General features: G+C 34.9%; 1 protein-coding gene across 1 annotated transcript in view; it reads left to right on the top strand.

Annotated features, from left to right (window-relative positions):
• Positions 1-24,400, top strand: part of CAND1 (cullin associated and neddylation dissociated 1) — a 43,981-nt gene extending 19,581 nt beyond the window's left edge. Inside the window, exons 3-15 of the mRNA XM_039234287.1 lie at positions 2,809-2,963; positions 4,754-4,877; positions 6,631-6,887; positions 6,964-7,069; positions 8,251-8,396; positions 11,755-12,047; positions 13,810-13,951; positions 14,273-15,766; positions 16,503-16,598; positions 19,528-19,697; positions 19,778-19,942; positions 21,333-21,440; positions 22,352-24,400. Coding sequence (XP_039090218.1) covers positions 2,809-2,963; positions 4,754-4,877; positions 6,631-6,887; positions 6,964-7,069; positions 8,251-8,396; positions 11,755-12,047; positions 13,810-13,951; positions 14,273-15,766; positions 16,503-16,598; positions 19,528-19,697; positions 19,778-19,942; positions 21,333-21,440; positions 22,352-22,576 — 3,481 coding nt within the window. The 3' untranslated portion in view covers positions 22,577-24,400. The remainder of the gene's footprint in view (positions 1-2,808; positions 2,964-4,753; positions 4,878-6,630; positions 6,888-6,963; positions 7,070-8,250; positions 8,397-11,754; positions 12,048-13,809; positions 13,952-14,272; positions 15,767-16,502; positions 16,599-19,527; positions 19,698-19,777; positions 19,943-21,332; positions 21,441-22,351) is intronic.
• Positions 24,401-25,829: the final 1,429 nt, after the last annotated feature.

A 25,829-nucleotide genomic window follows, 5' to 3' on the forward strand; every position in this document is an offset into this window, starting at 1 on the left:
TGGATTTAGGCGTGTGTCATTCTTCTTATTTTGTTTTTGTTGTTGTTTTGAGTTCTTTTTTTTCTGCCTTCTTTTGGGTTAAATGTATTTTAAAAAAATGTTTATTTTTGAGAGAGGGGGAGAGAGAGAGAGAGGGAGGGAAAGAAGGAAGGAGGGAGTGAGGGAGGAAGAAAGGAAGAAAGAAAGAACAGTGGGGAGGGTGAGAGAGAGGGAGACAGAATCCGAAGCCGGCTATGCACTGTCAACTCAAAGCCTGACTGGGAAATCTCAGGACTGAGATCATGACCAGATATCAAGAGTTGATGCTCAACTGACTGAGCCTCCCAGGCACCCCTGGATTAATCAAATCTTTTATAGCAACAGTTCTCAAAGTTTGATTCAGGGGACCTTGGAACATCCCATGACTCTGAAAGTGTCAGAATTATGTAAATAATTCTAAGGTATTATTTCCCTTTGACTCTTCATATTCTTCTAAGTGCATGGTTTAATTTTTCAGAGGCCACATGACATGTGATACCACAACAGACTGAATGCAAAATCTGATAATGAGAATCCATTTTTTAAGTGCAAACATAAAAACAGTGCTATTATCCTCACCTTTTTTGAAAATATAGTTTATTTTCGTTACTTTTAGTTTTTAATGATATCTGTAAATGGTAAACATTGACAGATAAAATGCACATAAAGAAAAGCTCTTTGGGGTCTTTCATTGATTTTCAAAGTGTTATAACCAAAAAGTTGAGAATTGTCACTCTAGGCTAGGGATTATAAATTGCATCTTAAATTTATGGCAGTCTATTAAAAGTTAATACTGTACCACTTGATATAAATTATATAAAAACCTTGCAACGTTTTTCATGTACTTTCTTCCTGTATTTGTGCAGTTTTTAAAATATATTTGCTTATATGTTTCTGTAATACAATATTATTTATAGTTTGAAGGAAAACTATACAGCCTTTTTTTATTTTAAATTTATTTTTTAGTACTCTCTATACACAGTGGGGGGCTTGAACTCACCACCTTGAGATCAAGAGTTGCATGTTCTACCACCTAGCCAGCCAGAAGCCCCATATAGTCTCTTAAATATAGCCTTTTATGTTTATACACACTTACATTTCTGGTAATCTTTGTAAATCCGGGTAACTATCCGATTTAATTTTTCTTTAGCCTAAAGAACTTTTCTTTGGCGATTCTTGTAGTGTAGGTTTGGTGGTGATACATTTTCAGCTTTTATAACAGATTGTCTTTGTCTATAGTTTCATGGAATAATTTCACTGGATTTGAAGTTCTATATAGATCTTTCTCTGGTTTTAGTTAAATCATTCAAATTGTTGTTTTCAAAACTACAATTTTAGAGAGTTTACAGACATTGTTGCAGGAGGGTTGGTCTAACAAAACTTTTTCCCATTACCAAAAGCTAGAACTCTTTAAATTCCTTTTTGGAATCCCTTTTACTTTCACTCTCAATTTTTTCATTCTTTCACCTTAGGGTCTCTACATATATGCTGTGTCTCTTTTGTCATTGGCATTATTTTGGATTGGACTGTTCTTGGATTTCTCTTCCTTCTCTTAATTCTCCAAATTGCACTGCCTTTAAGTCGGCTTCTCTAGTCAAGTAGTAGTTGACTGCTAATTGAGTGTCTGTATATGAAATATTGATCTGATATTTATCAAATTAAACTATTTTTATCATGTCACATGTGCTGGACAAAATGCATTGGCTCCCAGTTTTACATTTAAATTTGCTGGCCTAACTTTAAAGATTCTCCGTAATGTCCTAGAGGCTTACCTATCATGTTGTCTTTTTGTGCATTTTGTATCAAATACTTCTTTTCACCCCTCATTTCTTTCAGTGTGCATTCCACTCATTCTGGTCTCTGATCTTACCATTTGATATGCTCTTCTTTTCTAACAATATCCTATCAAAGCCCAGTACCTAAAAACCTGTCCCTTAGGTGCAGTCTCCTGTCCTGTAAATGCTAGTAATAACATCGAATTCAAATGTTTGGGTTTTTTTTTGTTTTAAGAAATTGTGCAGAGTAGTGAATGCCTTCATTTCTCAAGTAGTTGTGTGAGTTCCTTACCTTATCACCCAGTGAGTGGTAAATATTTGGAGATAGGAGCCATACTTTTCTTACTCTGTATGGTCTTGAATACAGTGGCTCTTCAGTGAAAGTTCATGCACCAAACATCTGCTATCTTAAATTCTATGGGAAGCATACAAAGGAAGAACTTTTCTCAATCTTCAGTCAACCTGCATGCAAACCTATAATAATAGGAATAGATACTAATATGGAAGGGATATATGAGGATCTTCAGGAAGACAGAGTAGTACTAACTTTTTGCAGCAGATTATATGATGCTTTTAAAATTTAAACAAGAAAATAAGAGGAATGTACATTTTTTTTGGTTCACAAGGTAGAGTTGGTAATAGATGATAGGAGAAAGGAAGGATTATAATTGGTAAAGTGAAATGCTGGATGGCATTGCTATTTCAGTGAAACCGTAGAATCCCTTTTTATTACTAAAAAATGTGTTGTATGTTTGAAGGGTTGGCGGATGGAAAGCATCTTAAGTTCCATAATACCATGGTAGAAATCACTGGGGAGACATTGGAAACCAACTAGATGGAGTTTATCAAAATTTGTTGTAAACCCTTATTCATATACTATTTATGATACAGGTATAGTGTACTTGCTTTGTGCTAATAGTTGCTAGGCACAAGAAATTAATGCTTTTACTTGTCTGTTTTTCTGTTTTTGTATTTAACGTAAATTAAAAACTTTATTTTCTATTTTATATTACAGTCTTGGCCCCTTAGTGAGTAAAGTGAAAGAATACCAAGTAGAGACAATTGTAGATACCCTCTGCACTAACATGCTTTCTGATAAAGAACAACTTCGAGATATTTCAAGTATTGGCCTTAAAACAGTAATTGGAGAACTTCCTCCAGCTTCCAGTGGTAAGCAAGAGCACCATTTTCTTCCTAGTTCCTTTTTACTTGGAGGTATATGCCCTCCACCTTTTTTATCTCCTGGTCAGGGAGGGAGAGCAGTGCTTATCAAAGGTCTTTGTAAAGATCCTATTGAACAATTAAGGGAAAAAAGTCTGGAGTCCTATTTTTACTTAAAAGTAAATTGAATTTTCAGTTTTAAATGATTATTATTTTGATTGAATTTAAGTATCTTGTAGGAATAGCAAGATTTTATATTGTTGTATGTACCATAGTACAGAATAGAGTTAATGCCAACCTATACGGTGAGGGAAAAGATAACCAAAATTTTGAGTTACTTTTGATTAGCTCTCTACTTTCAGTATTAATTTTGCTCTGTATCAAAACTTATGATGTGTAATACTTAACACTGTTAAAACAGCTGTGAAATAGTTCAGAAGTTTACTAGTATCTTTAATTAAGGCTGAATCTACAGCTACTTTGGTAATTTAAAACTACAGTTAATGAATTTTGTCATTTAATTAGATTTTGGTCTCTGGCACAAATGTTTAGGTAATGTAAGTTTTAGAATTGTTTTTGACTACCAAGCTGTCAACTAAAATGGGCAGGCTAAAGTTTTTGATGGTCTCAGATTCATAGATGGGGTGAAATTATCACCTCCCTATTTCATGGAAAGATGTAGAGTGGTAATAATGTAGTCTAAGTATGTAGTTTTAACTCATTTACTTAAATATTTATTAATCTTTTGCTATGCTACCTACCATGCTAAATGATTCATGTGTATTATTCCAGTTAGTCTAAAGAGCAGCCATTTGGGAGGTCTTAATATTCCTAGTTTATTGCTGAGGGAACTGAAAACTCAGAAAGATTAGGTTAATTTACCCAGAGTTTTGGTGAACCTCTTTGGGTGAAGATTCAAATCCTCCCTTATCTTTTAATCCAAAGCAGATGCTTTTTCCACTGTATCTTACCAATGTTACTTTACTCTTATTATTTCAATAAAATATCTCTTATATTATCTACATTGATTAATTATTTCAGTAAAATACCTCTTGTATTAGTTACACTGATAATTGTCCTTATTTCTTTTCTCATTGAAACACGTTTGTTTTAGTTGATTTCTGGTTCTAACAAGAAATCTAACCATTTAGATTATTTCTTGTTCCTTTTTTTTCTTTTTCCCCTTGCCAGTAACAACATGAATAAACTTCAGAATAGTAATAACCTTGATTTATGAGTTCTTTGGAATAGCATTTCTACTTCATAATGAAGTTTTAGGATCTTTGGCTTGGAACAGAAAGGATCTTATTTTAAGTTACCCCTCGCTCTTTTTTTTTTTTTTTTAAAGAGACCATGTTAGGTGTTGGAGATCAGAGTATATTTGGTTTTTAGTTCACAGAAATTTTAGAGTCTAGGTTACTAGTAAAGAGTATTCAAGTAGAAGATAATCATTTCTGCTTTCCAGTCTAGAGGTGCAGACACTATAGCCATTACTGGCTCCTCAGCAGTCATGTCTGTATGTAGAAATAGTTGTCCAGGAGAATCTATTGAATTGATATTGTTTTGCCTATGTCGTGTACTCCTTCTGCAGTTATTATCTCTTATTCTTGTTTATGTCTATTATTTATTTTATTGAAAAACAGCCTGTTTTAAAATACATATTTTTCTGACATGAATCTCTTGAGTCAGTCTTGATTATAATCAAGTTTTGAGTTGTTGAATATCTGGTAACCACTGTAAATACAAGGTGGAATCAACATACTTACCTTGAAATTATTATTGGTTTATTATTTATGCAGGCTCTGCATTAGCTGCTAATGTCTGTAAAAAGATTACTGGCCGTCTTACCAGTGCCATAGCAAAGCAGGAAGATGTCTCTGTTCAGCTAGAAGCTTTGGATATCATGGCTGATATGTTGAGCAGGTAAACATGCCTATGATTTATATTACTTATAATACAAAAACTATGTGCATTTATTAAACGCCTTTTGATAAATATAGTAAAATTTGGCCTAAAATTGTTCATGTTTGTTTTTATTATTATTTTAAAATTGTTCATGTTTAAATTGTGGCTGTTTTATAGGTATGTGGGTAGGGGTAAGAGGAGAAATAAAGTATATTTATTGTGTAATATTGCACAGCAAGCATTTTTTGTAGTTTCGAAAAGTAACGATTTGTGATTTGAATATTTCATCACAGTTTTTATGTTATGTTTTATTCTAATATTTTGAATACATTGATCTATTTAGATAAGAGATGTGCTGGTAGAAGTAGCAGTTTTCCAGTTAAAATGATGCTGGTATAAATTTTAACAACTATGATTATACTGCATGTTTTGGGATGAGGGAGCTTGACTTTGTGCATTTGTTCCTTGTTTGCTTTTCTCTGGAAGTCAGACTTCGGAAGATAGGAAGATGTAAGCAATTCCTAGGAGAAAGTACCTTAAAAGGCTTTCATTTTGTCCCTAATTCTCCAAATCACTATGTCTTCATTGTATATTGTTTTAACTGATGCACTGCAACTTGAAACTAAAGTGCCTTCATATGGTACATGTTTATAGTGAAAGGTAAGAGCAGTCATCCTGGCACACACAGGAGCTTATAAAGTACTGTAAGAGATAAGGACAGAAATGACTACAGTTTAAGACTGAATGGGACTAAATACTGAAACTATTAGTGTATTTTTGGGTTCAAAATGGAAGATTCCAAGAAAGAGTGGCATTTGAATTTAATTTTGAAGAATGGATAGGACACTGGTGTATGTGCCCAGGCTTAGCATATATTAGCATAAGTAGTCTTGGAGTTTGGAAAATTGGCTTCTCATTTTCCATCATATATAAAATGAATAGAAAAGTTGTCGGAAATTGTTTTCATAGGTTATGGTCATGTGGAAGAGGGTGAGGGATTTATACTTAATTTGGTTAAGTAGTAACTATTAGTTAGGAGTTCGCAAACATTGGCTTCTCATTTTCCTTCATATATAAAATGAATAGAAAAGTTGTCGGAAATTGTTTTTATAGGTTATGGTCATGTGGAAGAGGGTGAGGGATTTATACTTAATTTGGTTAAGTGGTAACTATTCAGTTAGACTTTTTGTGCTGTGACTGGCTCAGTTGCAGTGCCCTGGCACATAGATGCTTAGCTGCTGTTGACTCCCTGAGCTGCACATGTGAAATGATTTGGTAGAGAAGGTTGGATCAACAAGATCAGTGCAACTTTGTATATAGATGTGTTGAGAAAGGACAATAGGGATTAGGGGTAGTCAAGAGATGCTGAGATTTTGAGTGCTGTGAACTCCTAGAAAGCAGTTGTATTAGAGAAAAAGCTATTAATAGAGAAAACCATTAGAAATCTGGGAGGGGGGCAGGAGACAAGACCGTTGGTTTTTTCATGTCTTCTCAAGCTTGTTCGTTGGATATCTTCTAGATGGGGCTACAGTTCTAGATTCCAGAAGGGAATTTGGGGTTACAAATTTCAAAACTGCATTTACTGCACTTTTAATTTTTAGTTGGGTTGGTAGAGAGAGTAAGAGTTTAATTTTCCTTCAATTCTAAATTTGGGTTAGTGCCTTTTAAATGTTTACTCTTTGAATACATTGGGGGTCAGCGGCTGGATATTTAAGTAGTGCCTCAAACACCTTGAATTTATTTATTGTTTTCTTTTTTATTTTATTTTAAGGCAAGGAGGACTTCTTGTTAATTTCCATCCTTCAATTCTGACCTGTCTGCTCCCCCAGTTGACCAGTCCTAGACTTGCAGTGAGGAAAAGAACCATTATTGCTCTTGGCCATCTGGTTATGAGCTGTGGAAATATAGTTTTTGTAGATCTTATTGAACATCTGTTGTCAGAATTGTCCAAAAATGATTCCATGTCAACAACAAGAACCTACATACAGTGTATTGCTGCAATTAGTAGGCAAGCTGGTCATAGAATAGGTAAGACATATTTAAATACTTTAAAATTTTCTTTAAATAAAGTGAATATTTTTAAGAACCAATATGCTTTTCTTAGGTGAATACCTTGAGAAGATAATTCCTTTGGTGGTAAAATTTTGTAATGTAGATGACGATGAATTAAGAGAGTATTGCATTCAAGCCTTTGAGTCATTTGTGAGAAGGTAAGTTTTAATATCTCTACTTTTCAAATAAAAATTTTCCCTTAGGGTAATAATTAAACTCTAGAATAGGTAGGTGTGGAGAAATGGATTATTTTATTGACAGGATTTGAGTTTTGGATTTCAGATGTGTCTTGATTAAATTCTTAGTAAACTGATACTATAGTATTTGGAGTGGATATCATTTTATTTTCAGAATATAGTCTTTATATTTATTTTGAAATGTTTCCATCTCATTGTTAGGACTTGAAAGAATGTAGAAAGTCAATTATCATTGTCTTTTGGTCTAATTTGATAATGTAGTTACTATCCTAAAGAGTATTAGGGTAAATTAATCATCTGGCCAAAAATCTATCGTGAATTTTATAGCTTTTCAACAATTGTTGAGGTTTATCACATCCATTTTGCTAGTGAGTCTCAATTTGGAAACCTTGGTTCTAAGAATAAAATCTGCGTTTATGTACCCGAAGGCCATACTGGCTAGGTCGCTGATTTTTCTTTCTTCTTTTTTCTTTTTTTTTTTTTTTTTGCCTTTGGCTAGCGTTGCGGTTTGGTAGCAGTGTCTTGAGACTTTACTGGTTGTTCTCCGCAATAATCCTTTGCCCCACTCATGGTTTTGAGAAGTAGCTTTATGGTCATAACCACTTTTTAAAATTAGAAATAGTGGGATTTGTTTCTGTTCTTTTAATTAATTATTCCTTTATTATAGGACATTTCTTTGTTCTGTCTCTCAGAACATAGCTAGAGCTAGAACACATAGCATACAGTCAGAAGACCAAGCCTAGAAGAGTGTGCGTTGGCATTTTTACAGACAGTCCTAGTTGCTGAAGGGCATATTCCCTTGGACTTGGTCTTCTGGTCATATGTTCAGTAGATAGATTATAGGTATACGGATTTCTCTATCCACCCTACATTAACAGTAATATATCATTTATCATAAGAATCTTCCTGATTTCAGAGATGTTAAAATGTGAGGGGGAAAGTCCATCTTAAAATTAAGTGTAATTTGAAAAGTACATATTTTTAAATGTCGAGTCATTGGTATTGAAAGGGCAAGGAACCACTTTAAAGGTTCCTTTAAAGTTAAAGGGAAGAAAGAATCCAGTAATAAAGCAAAATGTGTCAGATATTGAATGAAGGAGAAAAATATAGTTGTTTAAGGCAGCTTTTATTTTTTTCTTCAGATGTCCTAAGGAAGTATATCCTCATGTTTCTACCATTATAAATATTTGTCTTAAATATCTTACTTACGATCCAAATTATAATTATGATGATGAAGATGAAGATGAAAATGCCATGGATGCAGATGGTGGTGATGATGATGACCAAGGTATTTGAAATTATATAGAAGGAATTTGTTAAATTTTCATGAAAGACCCAGTATTATAGACAGAGAAGATTCTTACCCCAAATTGTAGCATTTATTTATAATAGTGAAAGTGGAAACGGCCTCAGTATTCAACAATAGCAAGTTGATTAAATAAATTATGGGGTATGTGTGTATTAAACTACTATGCAACATTTTCAGAGTCCTAGAAAAATATTAAGGCAGTTAGTAATAAGTTTTGTGAAAAAGTGGGACAAAAATTATGTTCCAGTTTTATTTTTAAGTACACAGAAAAAAAAAGGTTAGTATTTTCTCTTAGCTAGCAATAGAAATGATTTTTGCCTTTTTTTGTTTGTTTTTTATTTTTGTGCTTTATTCAAATTTTCTACAAAGAGATTTTATAAGGAGGGAAATGAATGTTATTTTAAACTGTACTGTAGATAATACATACTCAGTAGTTTGGTTGGTTTTATACATACTTTCATGAAGGATCCTAAATATTGTTTGAGGCTCCATTTAACTTTCATGAATAATCTAAATATTTCTCGAGCTCCTAAGATTGATGTCCTCATGCCATGATTTGTAGTATTTACTCTGGAAAGGAATAGCACTTTTAAGGATAGAGGGCATTTGTGTTAAGTTGTTTCTGCTAGTATTAAAAGACTCATAGTGGAGATAATTAAATGGGTAAGTTACGAGGTATATGGGTTGGTGGATTTCATGATGGTTTTCATAGTTTTAAGTTTGACTCTTTGAATTTGTTCCTCTTAAGTCTGTAATTTCATTTGTCTTAAAACAACAACAACAACAAGCAACTATAAAAAATCTCTCTGAACCCAATATTACACTGGCAGTTAGTGCCCAGTTCTCTTACAACAGAACTCAAAAGAACGCTCTCCAATTCCTTTCTTCTTCCCTCTTAAATCTAGTCTTCAGTGATGGACAGGATCGCCAGTGATCTCAAATGTTTGCCCGTTACTGAGTTCGGCAGCATTTCTTTAACAGAGGATACCACACTCTCCTGGTTGTAGTCCTGTTTTGTGATTTTTCCTTCTTAGTCTCTATGCTGGTTGCTCTTCATAATCCTGATCACTAAACTTCGGAGTATCCCAGGGCTTAGACTTCTCTGCGATACTCATATTCTTGTTAATCTTACCTAGTTTCCTGGGTTTTATGTCATTATGCTGAAAACCCGAATTTTTCTTTATTCCAGATCTTTCTTGTGAATTTCAAGCTCTGCTTAATTGACTCACTGCTTAGATGTATAAAATAATCTTTCTCCCACTTTTCCCCCATCTCCTGCCCTACCAGATTCTTCTTTAGCCTTTTCCACCTCAGAGTGGCAGCTTCATCTTAGTTTACTTAGGCCAAAAGCTTTGAGGTTATACCTGATTACTTTCTCTTGTATACCCCCTTCATTCTAATCTCAGGGCTTTCCCCTTTATTTATTCCTTCTCAGTGTTTTCATTTTCATTGCATTTAATCTCTTTTGACGCATCGTAATTATTTTCCACATCTAGGATGTAAGTTTCATGAAGACAGAGAGTTTTAGTCTCTCTTTTGACTGCTTTATCCCAGTGCCTAGGGTAGTGCTTGACACACTGTAGGCACTCAGTAAATGTGTTGTATTATAATAGGAGACTACCCTTTGAAAAAAGCAGTAGCAATATATATTCCAGGTTTTTATTGTTGGTTTTTAGTGTGCCAAGTACTTATGTCGAATAACTAACCCAAGTCCTTTAGCTGTTACATCTGTTTGTGTGGGTTATATCTATTAACTATCTTTGCACAATAGTGTTATTGTAATATAAAAGCACCATAGCTTCAATGATTAGGCTATTTAATGTTTTAATAATCCTTTTTTTCAATAAAGTATCTTTCTACAACATAATTTCCACGGTTGCCATGGGAAAAAACTTCATTTATTTGTTTGTTTTTAAATAGCCTGTTTTCATATAGTAACTTTTCGGGTTTGTTTTTTTTTTTTAATGTTTTGTTTCTCTGAGAGAGAGAGAGAGACAGTGTGAGCAGGGGAGGGTCAGAGAGAGAGGGAGACACAGAATCTGAAGCAGGCTCCAGGCTCTGAGCTGGCTGTCAGCACAGAGCCCGATGTGGGGCTCTCCACAAACTGTGAGATCATGACCTGAGCGGAAGTCAGACGCTTAACTGACTGAGCCACCCAGGCACCCCTGTACCTTTAAATTTTTATTCAAATATGTATTTGCAAATAAGTCATATGCTCTGGGTTTAGTAGTATTTGGTCGGGTTTTTCTATAATATGCTAAAATGAAATCAAGCAAACCTTCTGGGCTTTGGAAAACTTCATATAATCCTAGGATTTTGTAAGCCATAGATGGCTACATTTAGCTGTCACTAGGCTAATTGGAATATAAGCCAATGAAGAGATGACATTTCCCCAGCCCGCACTGAAGAATCAGCATGTCATCGCTGTAATCGTATCTAAGAATAACAAAATCATTGTTAATTTAAGAACTGCTAGTATTTTTGCCATCTTCCTGACTTTATGTTGCCCAACTGAGTCAGTCTGATAGTGTTAGAAGGAAATAATTTTCAGAGGTTTCACACACATTATGTATGTATGTAATGAAGCATACATGCTTGGAATGCTTATTTTAAGGTTTAACAGAAATTTGGAGACGATGGTGCTGTTTTTACATGGTGCTTTGTTAGAAGAATTTTCTTGTAATTGAGGAAGTATTGTTTCTTTAAACTATGTTATGAGAATACGTTGAAAGGTTGAAAATATACATATTTTTTCCTTAATAGCCCATCAATAAATGTAGTGAAAACCCTTGTAATCCCAAAGAAAGCTGATGTCAGTTAGGATTCTTTTTTTCCCCAGAAAGTTAGTTCTACAGCATGTCCTAGGATTGTAACCATGCTTTTTAACATATCTATAGTCACAAATCATATTTCCTGGTTTATCTTAACTTCTTTCTTGATTGATTGATTTTCCTATAGTGTCAAGTGAGTCCTTTGAACTATTCATATTGTTTAAAAGGTTGGGATGAGAGATTTATGATTTTACAAATGTTTATTTTGGAAAGAAGTTTCATGTGTTAATTTTAAAAATGATTTTAAATGATTTAGGCTGCTCATTACCCATAATAAGTGAGAAGATGACTAACAAGTTAAAAACAATTAGGAGTATTTTCTTTCCAGGTTAATTTGTATGTAACTTGATGTAATTTCTATCTGTTTAAGTACTTGTTCCTTTAAAACTTGGCTGTACGTTAGTGAAAAGTTATAAAACTGTCTTAATTTGAGTATTGGTTCACTTTCTGTATTAAAAGAAACTTTTCTTACAATTAAGCCTGTTAACATTAAAACTTCTGTCTAGGGAGTGACGATGAATACAGTGATGATGACGACATGAGCTGGAAAGTGAGACGTGCGGCCGCTAAGTGCTTGGATGCTGTAGTTAGCACAAGGCATGAAATGCTTCCAGAATTCTACAAGACTGTCTCTCCTGCACTGATATCCAGATTTAAAGAGCGTGAAGAGAATGTAAAGGCAGATGTTTTTCATGCATACCTTTCTCTTTTGAAGCAAACTCGTCCTGTACAGAGTTGGCTGTGTGACCCTGATGCTATGGAGCAGGGAGAAACACCTCTAACAATGCTTCAGAGTCAGGTCAGTTTAAAAGTATGATTGAAAGTCATGTTCAAAAATATGATCTTGTAAAATTGGGTTTTTACATGGAAATGTGAGTCCCAGAATATCTTTAGAGAAGCAGAGTTCTGGGATATGCTTATATAGGAGTTTATGTATATGCTTTCATACTATATTACCTATAGTTTATTCTGATTGAGGTATTCTTGACTTATTAAACAATACTAAAATAATTTTAAGATTCAGTAAAATTAATCTCTGATGTTAACAGAGAACTCTTAGAGCTACAGAGTCACACTGCATGTGTTCAACCTCGCTTCACTCCTGATATAGCTGTGTGATCCTGGACAAGGCAGTCATTTTTTTAAACCTCACTTTTCTCACTCATGATAATGGTTTACTTAGGATTGTCTACCCAGGGAAGTGAGAGATAAGATGATCTACGTGAACATTTTAATGTACTGCCTAGAACATAGAAGTACTTATGGATTTTATTAATAAGAGCTAACATAGATACTTTTCACCTTAGGATATCTTTTCTAAGATTCTAAAGATTAGAGCTACGGCTCCTATTTACTGAATGTTCGGTGCATGCTCGACACTTTCCTATCTTATATTTAATCGCTATAGCAGCCTAATGGTGTACACATTTGCTCATTTTTATAAATTGCAAAACAGATGTTGAGAGAGACTGAACAATGAAACTGGGAGATGTACATGTCATATCTGTCTTGCTTTCAAATAGTACAAATTAACAAACAAATCCTAGTGAACTTAAAAGTGAACATTGAAGTATGGACTGTAGAAGGAAACAAGATAAAATGTATGGAGGACATAAGCCATTAAATAAACGTATAGAAGTCAGGTAAAATCATGGGAAATTCTGATGATTTGACAAATGAGGTGGTTGTCTTTTGTCTGTAGCCCTCAGATCACTGTTCGACATGGTATGTGTCTGCATGTATCCTCGCATCTGTAACATTAATAAATACCCTATTTATGTTTTACCAGCTACCAAAACATTAGAAAGTTTATAAGCAGATGTCTTTTGTTTTGTTTTGTTTTAATGTTTTATTTATTTCTAGGAGAGAGAGGGAGACAGCGTGAGCAGGGGAGGGTCAGAGAGAGAGGGAGTGACAGACTCTGAAACAGGCTCCAGGCTCTGAGCTGGCAGTCAGCACAGAGCCCAACGTGGGGCTCGAACCCACGAACCGCGAGGTCATGACCTAAGCGAAAGTCGGACGCTTAACCGACTAAGCCACCCAGGTGCCCCTATAAGCAGATGTCATTGAATTATAACCTTGCTGTTTGTAGCTACATTTTGAAGTGAGGTCTTATTTCATTGTGAGAGCAAACTAAAAGCAAAAACAAAGACCCATTTAATGGTTTCTTTTCCATAATTTGTCCCTTTTCATTTAATGCATATCGGTGCTATTTTTGTTCAAAAAGCCATTTTTAAATTATGTTTCTAAAATTTTGATTGAAAATTTACTATTTGGTTAGATTTTTATTTAGTCTTTCATAATTAAAAATTAAGGAAGACTTGTTGCTTTGTAAGAAAGCTAATGCTAGCTTTTCTCTCTTATCAGTATAAAGCAAATATAAGTTCAAGGAGAACAAATGTAGTGGGTACGACAAAAGTTGCATCAGACCGTTTTGTTAGAAGATGGCAGAATTAGGAATTTATCAAAAAAGATAAATTGTTCATTCTCCCCATCCTCTATAATTTGTGTTAAGTGTACTGAGGAAATACCAATAGTTAACGAGTGTGTGATAATTACAGGTTCCCAACATCGTTAAAGCTCTGCACAAACAGATGAAAGAAAAGAGTGTGAAGACCCGGCAGTGTTGTTTTAACATGTTAACTGAACTGGTAAATGTACTACCTGGAGCCCTAACACAACACATTCCTGTACTTGTACCAGGTATGAAGGATAAAGAAAATCACTTTGGGGACTTACCACAGGCTTTATTAAGTCTTCGAGAAGCTTAAATAATTGTTCCCTTCAAAAGGGTAATTTGTGACAACTTAATTTGCACATAAAGTTAGAAACTTTCAAGTACAAAGTTTAAAACCTGACCCTAAAATTCCTGGCTGTAATATATTTATCATAGATTGTGGAGTCTTTACTACTTTAGAGTTAGTATGATGAAGTGGAGACTTTAGTAATATTTTAGGAATTAGTTTTTAATTTTTTTCTTTCATACAACTAAGAATTATTCGACTTTTTTTGTTGGCTTTTTAGGAATCATTTTCTCACTGAATGATAAGTCAAGCTCATCAAATTTGAAGATTGATGCTTTGTCGTGTCTGTATGTAATCCTCTGTAACCACTCTCCTCAAGTCTTCCATCCTCACGTTCAGGCTTTGGTCCCTCCAGTGGTGGCTTGTGTTGGAGACCCATTTTACAAGATTACATCTGAAGCACTTCTTGTTACGCAACAGCTTGTCAGAGTAATTCGTCCTTTAGATCAGCCTACCTCGTTTGATGCAACTCCTTATATCAAAGATCTTTTTACCTGCACCATTAAGAGGTTAAAAGCAGCTGACATTGATCAGGAAGTCAAGGAAAGGGCTATTTCTTGTATGGGACAAATTATTTGCAACCTTGGAGACAATTTGGGTTCTGATTTGCCTAATACACTTCAGATTTTCTTGGAGAGACTAAAGAATGAAATTACCCGGTTAACCACAGTGAAGGCGTTGACACTGATTGCTGGGTCGCCTTTGAAGATAGATTTGAGGCCTGTCCTGGGAGAAGGGGTTCCTATCCTTGCTTCATTTCTCAGGAAAAACCAGAGAGCTTTGAAACTGGGTACCCTTTCTGCTCTAGATATTCTAATTAAAAACTATAGTGACAGCCTGACAGCTGCCATGATTGATGCAGTCCTAGATGAGCTCCCACCTCTTATCAGTGAAAGTGATATGCATGTTTCACAGATGGCTATCAGTTTTCTTACCACACTGGCAAAAGTATATCCCTCTTCCCTTTCAAAAATAAGTGGATCCATTCTCAATGAACTTATTGGACTTGTGAGATCACCTTTATTGCAGGGGGGAGCTCTTAGCGCCATGCTAGACTTTTTCCAAGCTCTGGTTGTCACTGGAACAAATAATCTAGGATACATGGATTTGTTGCGCATGCTGACTGGTCCAGTGTATTCTCAGAGCACAGCTCTTACTCACAAGCAGTCTTACTATTCAATTGCCAAATGCGTAGCTGCCCTTACTCGAGCATGCCCTAAAGAAGGACCAGCTGTAGTAGGTCAGTTTATTCAAGATGTTAAGAACTCAAGGTCTACAGATTCCATTCGTCTCTTGGCTCTTCTTTCTCTTGGAGAAGTTGGGCATCATATTGACTTAAGTGGGCAGCTGGAACTGAAATCTGTAATATTAGAAGCCTTCTCATCTCCTAGTGAAGAAGTTAAATCAGCCGCTTCCTATGCACTAGGCAGCATTAGCGTGGGCAACCTTCCTGAGTATCTGCCATTTGTTTTACAAGAAATAACCAGTCAACCCAAAAGGCAGTATCTTCTGCTTCATTCCTTGAAGGAAATTATTAGCTCTGCGTCGGTAGTGGGCCTTAAACCATATGTTGAAAATATCTGGGCCTTATTGCTAAAGCACTGTGAGTGTGCAGAAGAAGGAACCAGAAATGTTGTTGCTGAATGTCTAGGGAAACTCACTCTGATTGATCCAGAAACTCTCCTTCCACGGCTTAAGGGGTATTTAATATCAGGTGCGTACCTAGATTTTCTTACTTAAAAAATTTCTTATTAGCAGTTGGTAACCTTGAAAAATGCCTAGTGCAGTAACCAAAACAATTTTGTATTGTGTTACATATAGAATCTATTGCTTTATGTTAAAATGGGGAGCCGTACTGAAATGACATTTTGTTGTTTAATAATGATTAAATGAATCTATTCTAATTCCTAGTGTTCATTATATTTCAGTGCTACTTTTTTATCTTAAAAATTGTGTAAAAGAGAGATGTTTATTGATGTATCCTAAGGAGCTTGGTACTACTAATTATAATACTAAAATTAGTGAATTTAGTTCGTATGAATGATCCCAGAAGAGTTTTGTTTTCAGATTACCAGTGTCAACTCCTTTAGACCAAGTAGGGATATAATAATCGCCATTGCTTTTTTTAGAAACTGCTTTTTTAAGAAAAAACTTGATTCTCTTTATGGGTTTAAACACTTCCCTTTTGTGAGGGCCTAGATCCTCCACTGCTGTTCTCCGAGGTCTTCTCCTTCCCAGAAGACATTATTTCTTTTGAAATCTAGTGGGATTATAGTTTATGAGTAAAACTTTGCTCCCCTGAGAACAGTAAGTGTCACCCCTCTGGACCAAAGACAATTTTAAGGAATTGAAGACACTGGTGTTAGTTGAAGGGGTTTGAAAATGATGAAGATGCCCATGGGTTTTAGTAAATTTACATACCAGTAGACTTAAGACTTATTTTTAATTAGGCTCATCATATGCCCGAAGCTCTGTGGTTACAGCTGTGAAGTTTACAATTTCTGATCATCCACAACCTATTGATCCACTGTTAAAGAACTGCATAGGTAAGTGGAAACAAAGATAAACATTCTGATTAATAATTTCAGTAACCAACAATATTACCAAGGAACTAAAATGCTTTTAGGGGTCTGGTAATTGTTCCATTAAAAAGTTAATTGATAATGTATGATTTTATATAACTTAACAATCAATCATCCCTTAGTTTGTAGTTACCAGATAATTTTGCAAATAACTGAAATTAATAAATAACCCTAGCTAGGATAGCTTCAGAGTCGACTACATATTTGGTCTATCTGACCAGATAGGTCCTGCTTGATCTGTTAGGGCCCCAGTTTTCTGTTACTACTTGTAAACCCTCCGGCTCCCAAGGAGATCTGTGATGGCTTCCATATGTAAGGTGGAAGAATAAAAAACAGAGTTGGGTAGAACAAAGGTAGCCAAGAAAGACTAGGGCTGTCTCTGTTTTTGGGACGTCAGGAATTAGCTTCTAGGATTATGGGTAATGATTTTGTAATTTCTTGTGTTGATTTCATCATCAGTTTTCCTAGCGCTGGTACAACTAAAAACCTTTGGAGCTTAGTTTGGTGTTTTCTTGAATACAGAGCAATGGGAATAACAGCAGAGAGCATAGAGGGATATGGAAAAGCAGCTTTGTAGTTCCATGCCATTCTGCAGTATGCCAACAAAGGGAAGGAACACAATTTTAAAAATTACAGTGGATTACTTGGTGATCAAAAAGAATGAAATCTTGTCATTTGCAACAACATGGATGGAATTAGAATGTATTATGCTAAGAGAAATAAATCAGAGCAAGATAAATATGATTTCACTCACATGTGGAATTTAAGAAAACAGATGAACATAAGGGAAGGGAAGGAAAAATTAAGGTAAAAACTGGAGGCAAACCATAAGAGACTCTTATATACAGAGAACAAACAGTTGCTGGAGGGGTGTTGGGTGGGGGCATGGGCTAAATGGGCCATGGGCATTAGGGAGGGCACTTGTTGGAATGAGCACTGGGTGTTCTATGTAAGTGATGAGTTACTAAATTCTACTCCTGAAACCATTATTACACTACATGTTAACTAACTTGGATTAAGTAAAATGAAAAAAAAATTACAGAAATAGATTACCAGTTAATAAGAGGGACATAGGGATAAATGGATGCTATTGCTGGGACCTAGAAATAATCTAAAGGTCTGTAGTGGAAGATTCTTGCTTTTGTTCTCCTCATGTTTGCTTTGATATATTTATTGACTTTTGGGTACAAGATAGAGGACAGAGTCTCCAGAGACATATTTCCAAGTTGACAGGTCAACCATTGTGTATCATTGGTGTAGTTATTTGGTTGGATGATTGTCATTCTCTTTGAATTATGATCTAGTTTAGTATTATTTGTGACTAATAACATCAGAACCACCTAGGAAGCTTTTTAAAAATTGTAATTTCTAAACTGAGGAGATGGGTGTCTTTGATCCTAGTCCATGTCATCGTTTGCCCATAATAATAGCAATATTTTAGATGCTTTTCTGAAAGCAAATACTTTATTCTAATTATTATTCTAATTCAATGTCTTAGTAATTCTAAGCAAACAGATGAAGAGATTTTATAGAAATATATAAATATATATATAAAATATAAAAATATATATATTTAATTTCTTAATGTTATTTTTGAGCAAGAGAGGGGCAGGGGCATAGAGAGAGGGAGACCCAGACTCTGAAGCAGGCTCCAGGCTCTGAGCTGTCCAGCCCAGAGCCTGACATGGGGCTTGAACTCAAGAACCGCGAGATCATGACCTGAGCTGAAGTCTGATGCTTAACTGGCTGAGCCACCCAGGCACCCCTTAGTCTGATATATTTAAATTCTTTTTGAATCGAAGGTGTCTCCTGGACATTTTTTGTAGTCAGAAGTTTCCCAGGTGGTCAGCCTTGAGTATACCCCAGTGTACAGTGTCTGAAGTGTTACTTCCTTCCCATTCTTTCACATTACTCTTGTGATATAGTCAAGTGTTGAGCACCTCTCTTTTTCCCTGTGTATTCCAAAAGATTGCTGATTGCAGGGTTGAGATTACTTAATGATGAACGGTAGCTCCATATAAATACTAGGTATGTCCTGGACACTATTCAGCAGTGTACATTCATCTAGTCATGTAGGTCTAAAAGGTTTAGAATTCTCATTTTATAAGCTGAGAAACTGAGGCTCATGCTAGTACCTTGCTAAAAGTCATAAAATTGGCAAATGAAGTGATTTGGATATCACCATCTGTGTGACTCCAAACATCTTTGTACCATAATTTCTTCCCCATGTTTGCAATGTCTGCTCTTTGTCCCGTGTTGAGTTTTAGGTTCTTCTTCTGTATTTTTCCCTCTTACCAATTTCTACATTCCTCATTAAAGATAGAAATAAAAATATCTTGAAAGCCCATGTCTTATCATCTGATAAATTGTAATAGTTAATAGTGTTCCATTTATTGAGCAGTAGATCTGTCCTCACCCTAATTATTTTATTTGAACTCAGTTTTTTAAATTCTGTTTTTGTTGCTTTTAGTGAAAATATTAATTTTGAACTCTTGAGTACATCATTCACAGTATTTTTATAGCTGCTGGTTCCATCACATCTCTGTGCAACCTACCTTTTTTTTTTTTTTAATTAATGTAAAAAAATTTTTTTACATTACTTTCTGTAAAAGTAATGAAAGAACTTTTGGGGTTCTTTTCATTCCATACCCTCTGCATTATATAATGGTGTTAAGAGTTGGTTATCATGTCTGAATGTGAGTGAGTTTCGTTGATAGTTTACCTGTTGCCAAAAGTAGTTCTGTATTTCACTTAGTATCCCATCATGTTCTTCTGCCACCTGCATGGAAGAAATAATATCAACCATGAACTTCCCCATTTAGAAAAAAATATAGAATGTATATTATATTGTAAGTCTGCCAGGACAATATTTTGTTTCTCTTATAATTTTCAGGTGATTTCCTAAAAACATTGGAAGACCCAGATTTGAATGTAAGAAGAGTAGCCTTGGTCACATTCAATTCAGCAGCACATAATAAGCCATCATTAATAAGGGATCTTCTAGATACTGTTCTGCCACATCTTTATAATGAAACAAAAGTTAGAAAGGAGCTTATAAGAGAGGTAAGTTAGTTACGTTACTGTTTATGTAAGCTTGTCTTTTACTTTTAAGTATATTCACACATTCTTTTTTGTTTCAACAGGTAGAAATGGGTCCATTTAAGCATACAGTTGATGATGGACTGGATATTAGAAAGGCAGCTTTTGAGTGTATGTATACACTGTTAGACAGTTGTCTTGACAGACTAGATATCTTTGAATTTCTAAATCATGTTGAAGATGGTTTGAAGGACCATTATGATATTAAGGTAAGAAATTTTGCCTGTTTATAGATTGTTTTAGAGGAAGACTTTGCTATATAGTGACTTTCACCCTTGCAGTTTAGTCTTGTGTATTATGAACAGTGATTTGCTTGTCATGTTATAAACTAGAACATGCAAAAGTAATAGTGATACAGTGTAACATTACAGGGGAAAATCCAGAATCCTCATTGGAGGAGGAAGTCAAGTCTAAGTTATGGATGAAAAAATTCTCAAATTCTGTGTGCCAGCTTGCTTTAATGCAGAGACCTGAGATCTTTCCATTACTTAAGAGTCCATGCAGGTTTTGGGGTTTATAGTATAAAGAGTGAATTATAATATATATATTTTTGGCCTGTCTTAATATTGGACAGTAATCTTCTCAAGGGAGGTTTTTTTTCTTTTTTTTTTAAGTTTTCCATCATTGTCTTGGCTGCTGCTTTTGGCTGTTTTTAGAGCTGTTCTATATGATAACTTTTATTTACATGAATGCGGGATTTTTATTTTCCAGTATAATAGGCTTAATATCAAGAATATTGTTAAAAGATAATACAGAAGGACTGTTTCCACATATACAAAGGAATCTGTGGAAACAGCTAGAGAGAAATACCCCTTCAGAGGTTTAGAGAAGGAACTTTGCATAGCTGCTCTTTGTTTTCTTTGTTCATGTCCATTTTAAATTTGAACTATAAAAGGGTGATTTAAAAAAAGTAGTGCATTGTCTCTCTTCTACTCTTCAGGGCTTTTAGTCAAGCAGGGCAAAACTGGTAGTTGAATAGTAATTCAGCCATAGTATCAGAAATACAACTTCTGTTTCCTGTGTGGTAGTTACCTGACTCTCCCAAATTCAGTGAGAAGAACCCCAAAAGAAGTAATAGGATCCTCCTGTGTTACTGTACAGTTATAGTCTAAGAGAGAAAAAAAAGATTATGAGCTACTGGGCTTTATATGGAATATTTGCTAAGACAGTGGAGATTACAAAGCTTTTCTCCTAGTTCAGTTATTTTCTTGTTCAGTGATTTTCCATTCTGGTGCACATGAGGCTTTTTAAAAAATACTGTTATCTGTGGCCCTATCATGACAGGTTAAGTAAAAATCTCTGGGAAAGGGGTTGAGGAATTGGGCAGATTTCTAAAGCTCTCCAGTGCTAATGTGCAGCCAGGATTGAGTTCTGGACTCTAGGGACCACATTATAAGGTAGCTCTGTCTAATGGTGGTAACTACTATTCCTCAGAATAAAGTTTGAAACAAATTTATGTGATTCCAAATGGCAGATTACATTAAAATTAAACTTTACGGGACATGCTAGGCATTTCCTCTTAAAAGCTTCGTCAGAATTTGGAATTTTGTCTTTAGAAAATAATGCAAAGTCTAAATTTTTTGTTTTAATTTCTAACAGATGCTAACATTTTTAATGTTGGTGAGACTCTCCACCCTTTGTCCAAGTGCAGTACTACAGAGGTTGGACCGACTTGTTGAGCCATTACGTGCCACATGTACAACTAAGGTAATCATTGATAGACATCACCCTAGGCCAGAGAAATCCTAGACAATTTCATACTGTAGTTTTCCAAATTTAACCATGCTAGCACCCTATGTATTAGTTGGTTTGAAAAGGTAACCTTTTAGGGGCTCCTGGGTAGCTCAGTCGGTTAAGCGTCTGACTTTGGCTCAGGTCATGATCACGTGGTTTGTGGGTTCAAGCCCTGCGCCGACAGCTCTGAGCCTTCTCAGATTCTGTGTCTCCCTCTCTCTCTCTCTCTCGGCCCCTTCCGCACTCATGCTCTGTTTCTCTCTCTGAAAAACACATTAAGAATTTTTTTAAGTTAGCCTTTTAAAGGTGATGTTTTAGAAAACTCAGCACCATTAAATGCCATTCTAAAAGCTTTTATTTAATGTTATAAATATGATACATATGTTGAAGTACTGATTATGAGACCATGAAGGAGGAAGTGGTATATTCTGGTAGAGGAGGAGGTAAATGGGAGTCCTAGAAAACTTCATATGAGCACGGTGACATATAAAATGAACTTGAAAAGTTAGAATTATTTTTAGATTCAGAACAGGATTTTTTATAGAAAAATGGACAAATTAAGGCATGGTATAGGGCAGTACATGACATGTTTGAGAATAAGGGATGAAGAGGGTAGCTAGAGGAGTAGTTTCTTGGAGACCAGAGTAGGACTTGCTTTAAGCAGGTAAGGCTCTGGGTCCCGATTCTTTGTTTCAACCATGATGGCTCTGGATTTTCTGTTTTTATAATGGGCTTTGTATAAAATGTTCCCTCAAACAGTTTAATGTATCTTTTGGACCTATAAAACAGTGGCTTTGCTTTATTCACCAGAAATTTCTACATGCTTAAATTTTGTTCAAGAGCTGTCTTTATAACCTATATTATAAATTTACTCAATGTTACAGGTGAAGGCAAACTCAGTAAAGCAGGAGTTTGAAAAGCAAGATGAACTAAAGCGATCTGCCATGAGAGCAGTAGCAGCATTGCTAACCATTCCAGAAGCAGAGAAGAGTCCACTGATGAGTGAATTCCAGTCACAGATCAGTTCTAACCCTGAGCTGGCGGCCATCTTTGAAAGTATCCAAAAAGATTCATCATCTACTAACTTGGAATCAATGGACACTAGTTAGATGTTTGTTCAACACGGGGACCATTACTTTGACCATATGATGCACTGAATTGACAGGTTAATCATAAGACATGGAAAGAAGTATTTAAGGCTTCAAAATGTTCCATTTTTCCCCCCTTCATGGAGACAGTTTGGCTTTCTTCCATTGTTGTTTTTGTAGCATTTATTTCAGAAACCTGTATTTCCACAATCTCCAGAGGTTGTAAAACCACTAATGTTTTAGTGGTTAGGGCAACATTTAAAAATGGAAACTAAAATTTAGGATTTATGGAGAATAGGGTCCAGTATCTACTTGCCCTGTAATGTTTAGGATTAAAATGTTGAAATTTTGTGACCATGAATTTCTTTCTTTTATAAATTTTCTTTTAAAGAAAAAAATCAAAAAATTTTACAAGACTGAAAACCATGTTTTTCTTGTATAACTTTTTGTTTCAGCAACATAAATCAGTTTTTAGCTGGCAGACAAGAACATCTGTGTAAGATTTGTTACGTTTCAGAAGGCTTGGCAGTTTAAAAGAGATAATAAGGTATCATTTTTTTAAGTATGGGGATTAACAGTATCCCTATTGCACACACTAATTTTGCATGAGCAAGTTTACAAATATGTATTGTCTGTAAAGCAGCATGTGCAGATTATTCATAATAACAAAAGTTAAAATATTATTGTATTAGTGCAATTTTCAGATATTTATTTTTGCACAGAAAACATATCTGGAGAAAGAGAGAGAGAGAGGAGTAAATTTTTGAAACTTTGGTTTTCTTAATGCCAGTGTGAATTTGCAGATGTTTTCAGCAAATCAAGTCACAATAACAATTTGCCACTTTTTCTATTATAAATTTTCTTACACACTTAAAATTTGAATATTTAAGTACTCGGTTTTTCTCAGTTACCCATTTGTGTGTGTGTGTTTCCAACTTAGAAATTTTTAAAGCCAGATGTTTCTTTCATTCCCTTTGGATCCCTACATTCCTTATCGAAGGATACAAATACTGTGTATGCTTTTGAATTTTATTTTTAGGAAAATTCTGAAGCTGACTAGCACAGGTTTGTTAGCTAATATAGTGTCGTCTTTTAGTTGAGTTAGATTTTCCCCCTCTTGTAGCGCTAATTCACATATTGTATTTGGTAAGTGTTGACTACTTTTCCTGATTTAAGGGGTCTGTGCTGGGGGGAGACAAAGCTTTGCAGTATCTTATATTGTAGTTAAAATTTTATTTAACATATCCTTCAGTGAGCTCATTTCACACTGTAGCCTCTTCCTTCAAATTTGTGGTGCTCCTGTAACAGTAAGAACTAACTTCTGAAATAAAAGACATCTCCTAATGCTGTGCAAACATAGTTTACATGTATTGAAGGAGGCAGTTGTTAAATCGACCAATTTAAGCAATCAGATATTTGAAAACTGCACCCTTTATTTTTTGAAACTGTGAATTAGAAATATTTTTCCTGCTGTATAACTTCCTGCTTTAACATCTGAATATGCAGTGGTTTTAATTGATAACATACTGTGGTTATTAGATTAACAGCTTGGTTTCAAATGTTCAGATGATACTGCATAAGACATCATTACCAGTAAGGATTTTAGTACATTAATATAGAACATTACATGAAGTTGGTGCCATTTCAGAATGTGGCAGGTGATAATCTTCTACCATAATTTGCAAGAAAAAAAAAATGTAATAGAACTTTATTTTGAGATGTCAGTATATTATGTACTATGCATTACCGTGGTATATAGATGTTGTGGATATATTTAAGTATTTGGTTACCTGGTTTCACAATAAATTAAAATACTGCAGGCTCTAGGACCATATAGGAGACTGACATGCATATGTTGTGTGAATGTCTTAGTTAATTGCCTAATGTTAAATCCAAATACTTCTCATGTATTGGATTTTTTTTTTTTTTTTTTTAACTTCCAAGATGCATGGTTTTTTTTTGGCTTGGAAGATGGCTAATTTTTCTAACAGCTAAAATTCTATCTTTTAATACAAAAGTACATTACACTTTTTTTCTAGTAGTTGATCTGGTTTTAGTGGTTTTGAAACTATATATATGTGAATATATATATATATTTACATACATAACAAAATTAACAGAAGAATACTCAGATTTTAAATGTTGAGTCATTCTGATTAACTTGGTACTTCTAGTGGTGATGTCCTAATCCTGAAAGTGGGGTCAGGTCTTAGTCTGCTACTCCTGCTACTTACTGGTCTTCTACATATTACGGACAGCCGCTAAGCCAAACTTCCTGAATATGTAGGTTTCTCTGGAGAGCTACAAGTTAATAGAAAACAGCTGTTTGCTGATTTTCTTGAGGTCATAAACTGTTTAGTTCTGGCTTTTAAAAACAAGTTCACTATGCGGTTGCATTTTGAGGTTAGATTATTTTATGAAACTAAGGCAGAAAGGAAATTTGGTATGGCAAGGCCTAACCTAAAAATTTATATTTAAAATAAGTAGCACTGAATAAGTTTTAAATGTAATTTTAGAGAGTGCCGGCAGGGGAGGGAGGGAGAGAAGAGAGAGAGAGAAGCAGGCTCCATGCTCCGCACAGAGCCCAGCCATGGGGCTTGATCCCACGATTCTGGGATCATGACCTGAGCTGAAATCAAGAGTCAGACCCTTAACCCACTGAGCCACCCAGGCGCCCCTGAATGATAATTTTTGAAAAGGTGATCATATCTTCAGTAGGGATGGCTAAAGCTTTCTGACCATTGGGAATTAGAATGCTTAAAAGATTGGAGTATGAGGACTTCACCAAATGTTTGAATGGTTACAAGAAAATTTCATGTAACCATAATTACCCAAATCAGTCTCTTTTTTCCTTACATTTTTGTTGGGTAAATGATAACATAGGAGCATATCTATATTAACCATTTCTAAGGGATTTTTGTTATTCAGGCTCGGGGACAGCAAATGAATAAAATGATAGAGTCATGGTTGAAGTTCAAAATAATGCAATATTTAAAATTGCTAGTCATTGAAACATTTAATAAGCCGTGAGCTTTATTCAGCCACATGACAAAGTATATAGCAATACTGAACAATTAAAATGCTGAAGTAATGTTTTCTGCCCACACTAAATTTTACCAAAAATGTAAGTTGTTAAAAGTAACTGCCATTCTCCACATATATTATGCTGAGTAAATATTTTGATATTAAGGAGCTTAAAATTTTCAGCACATTTTAGATTCTAGCCCTGTCTTAAATTGAATCCTATTTTTCAAATCACTGCCGCCTCAGATTC

The sequence above is a fragment of the Hyaena hyaena genome, unplaced genomic scaffold, assembly GCF_003009895.1.
Source record: "Hyaena hyaena isolate Hyena2069 unplaced genomic scaffold, ASM300989v1 scaffold_87, whole genome shotgun sequence".
NCBI classification, from domain to species: domain Eukaryota; kingdom Metazoa; phylum Chordata; class Mammalia; order Carnivora; family Hyaenidae; genus Hyaena; species Hyaena hyaena.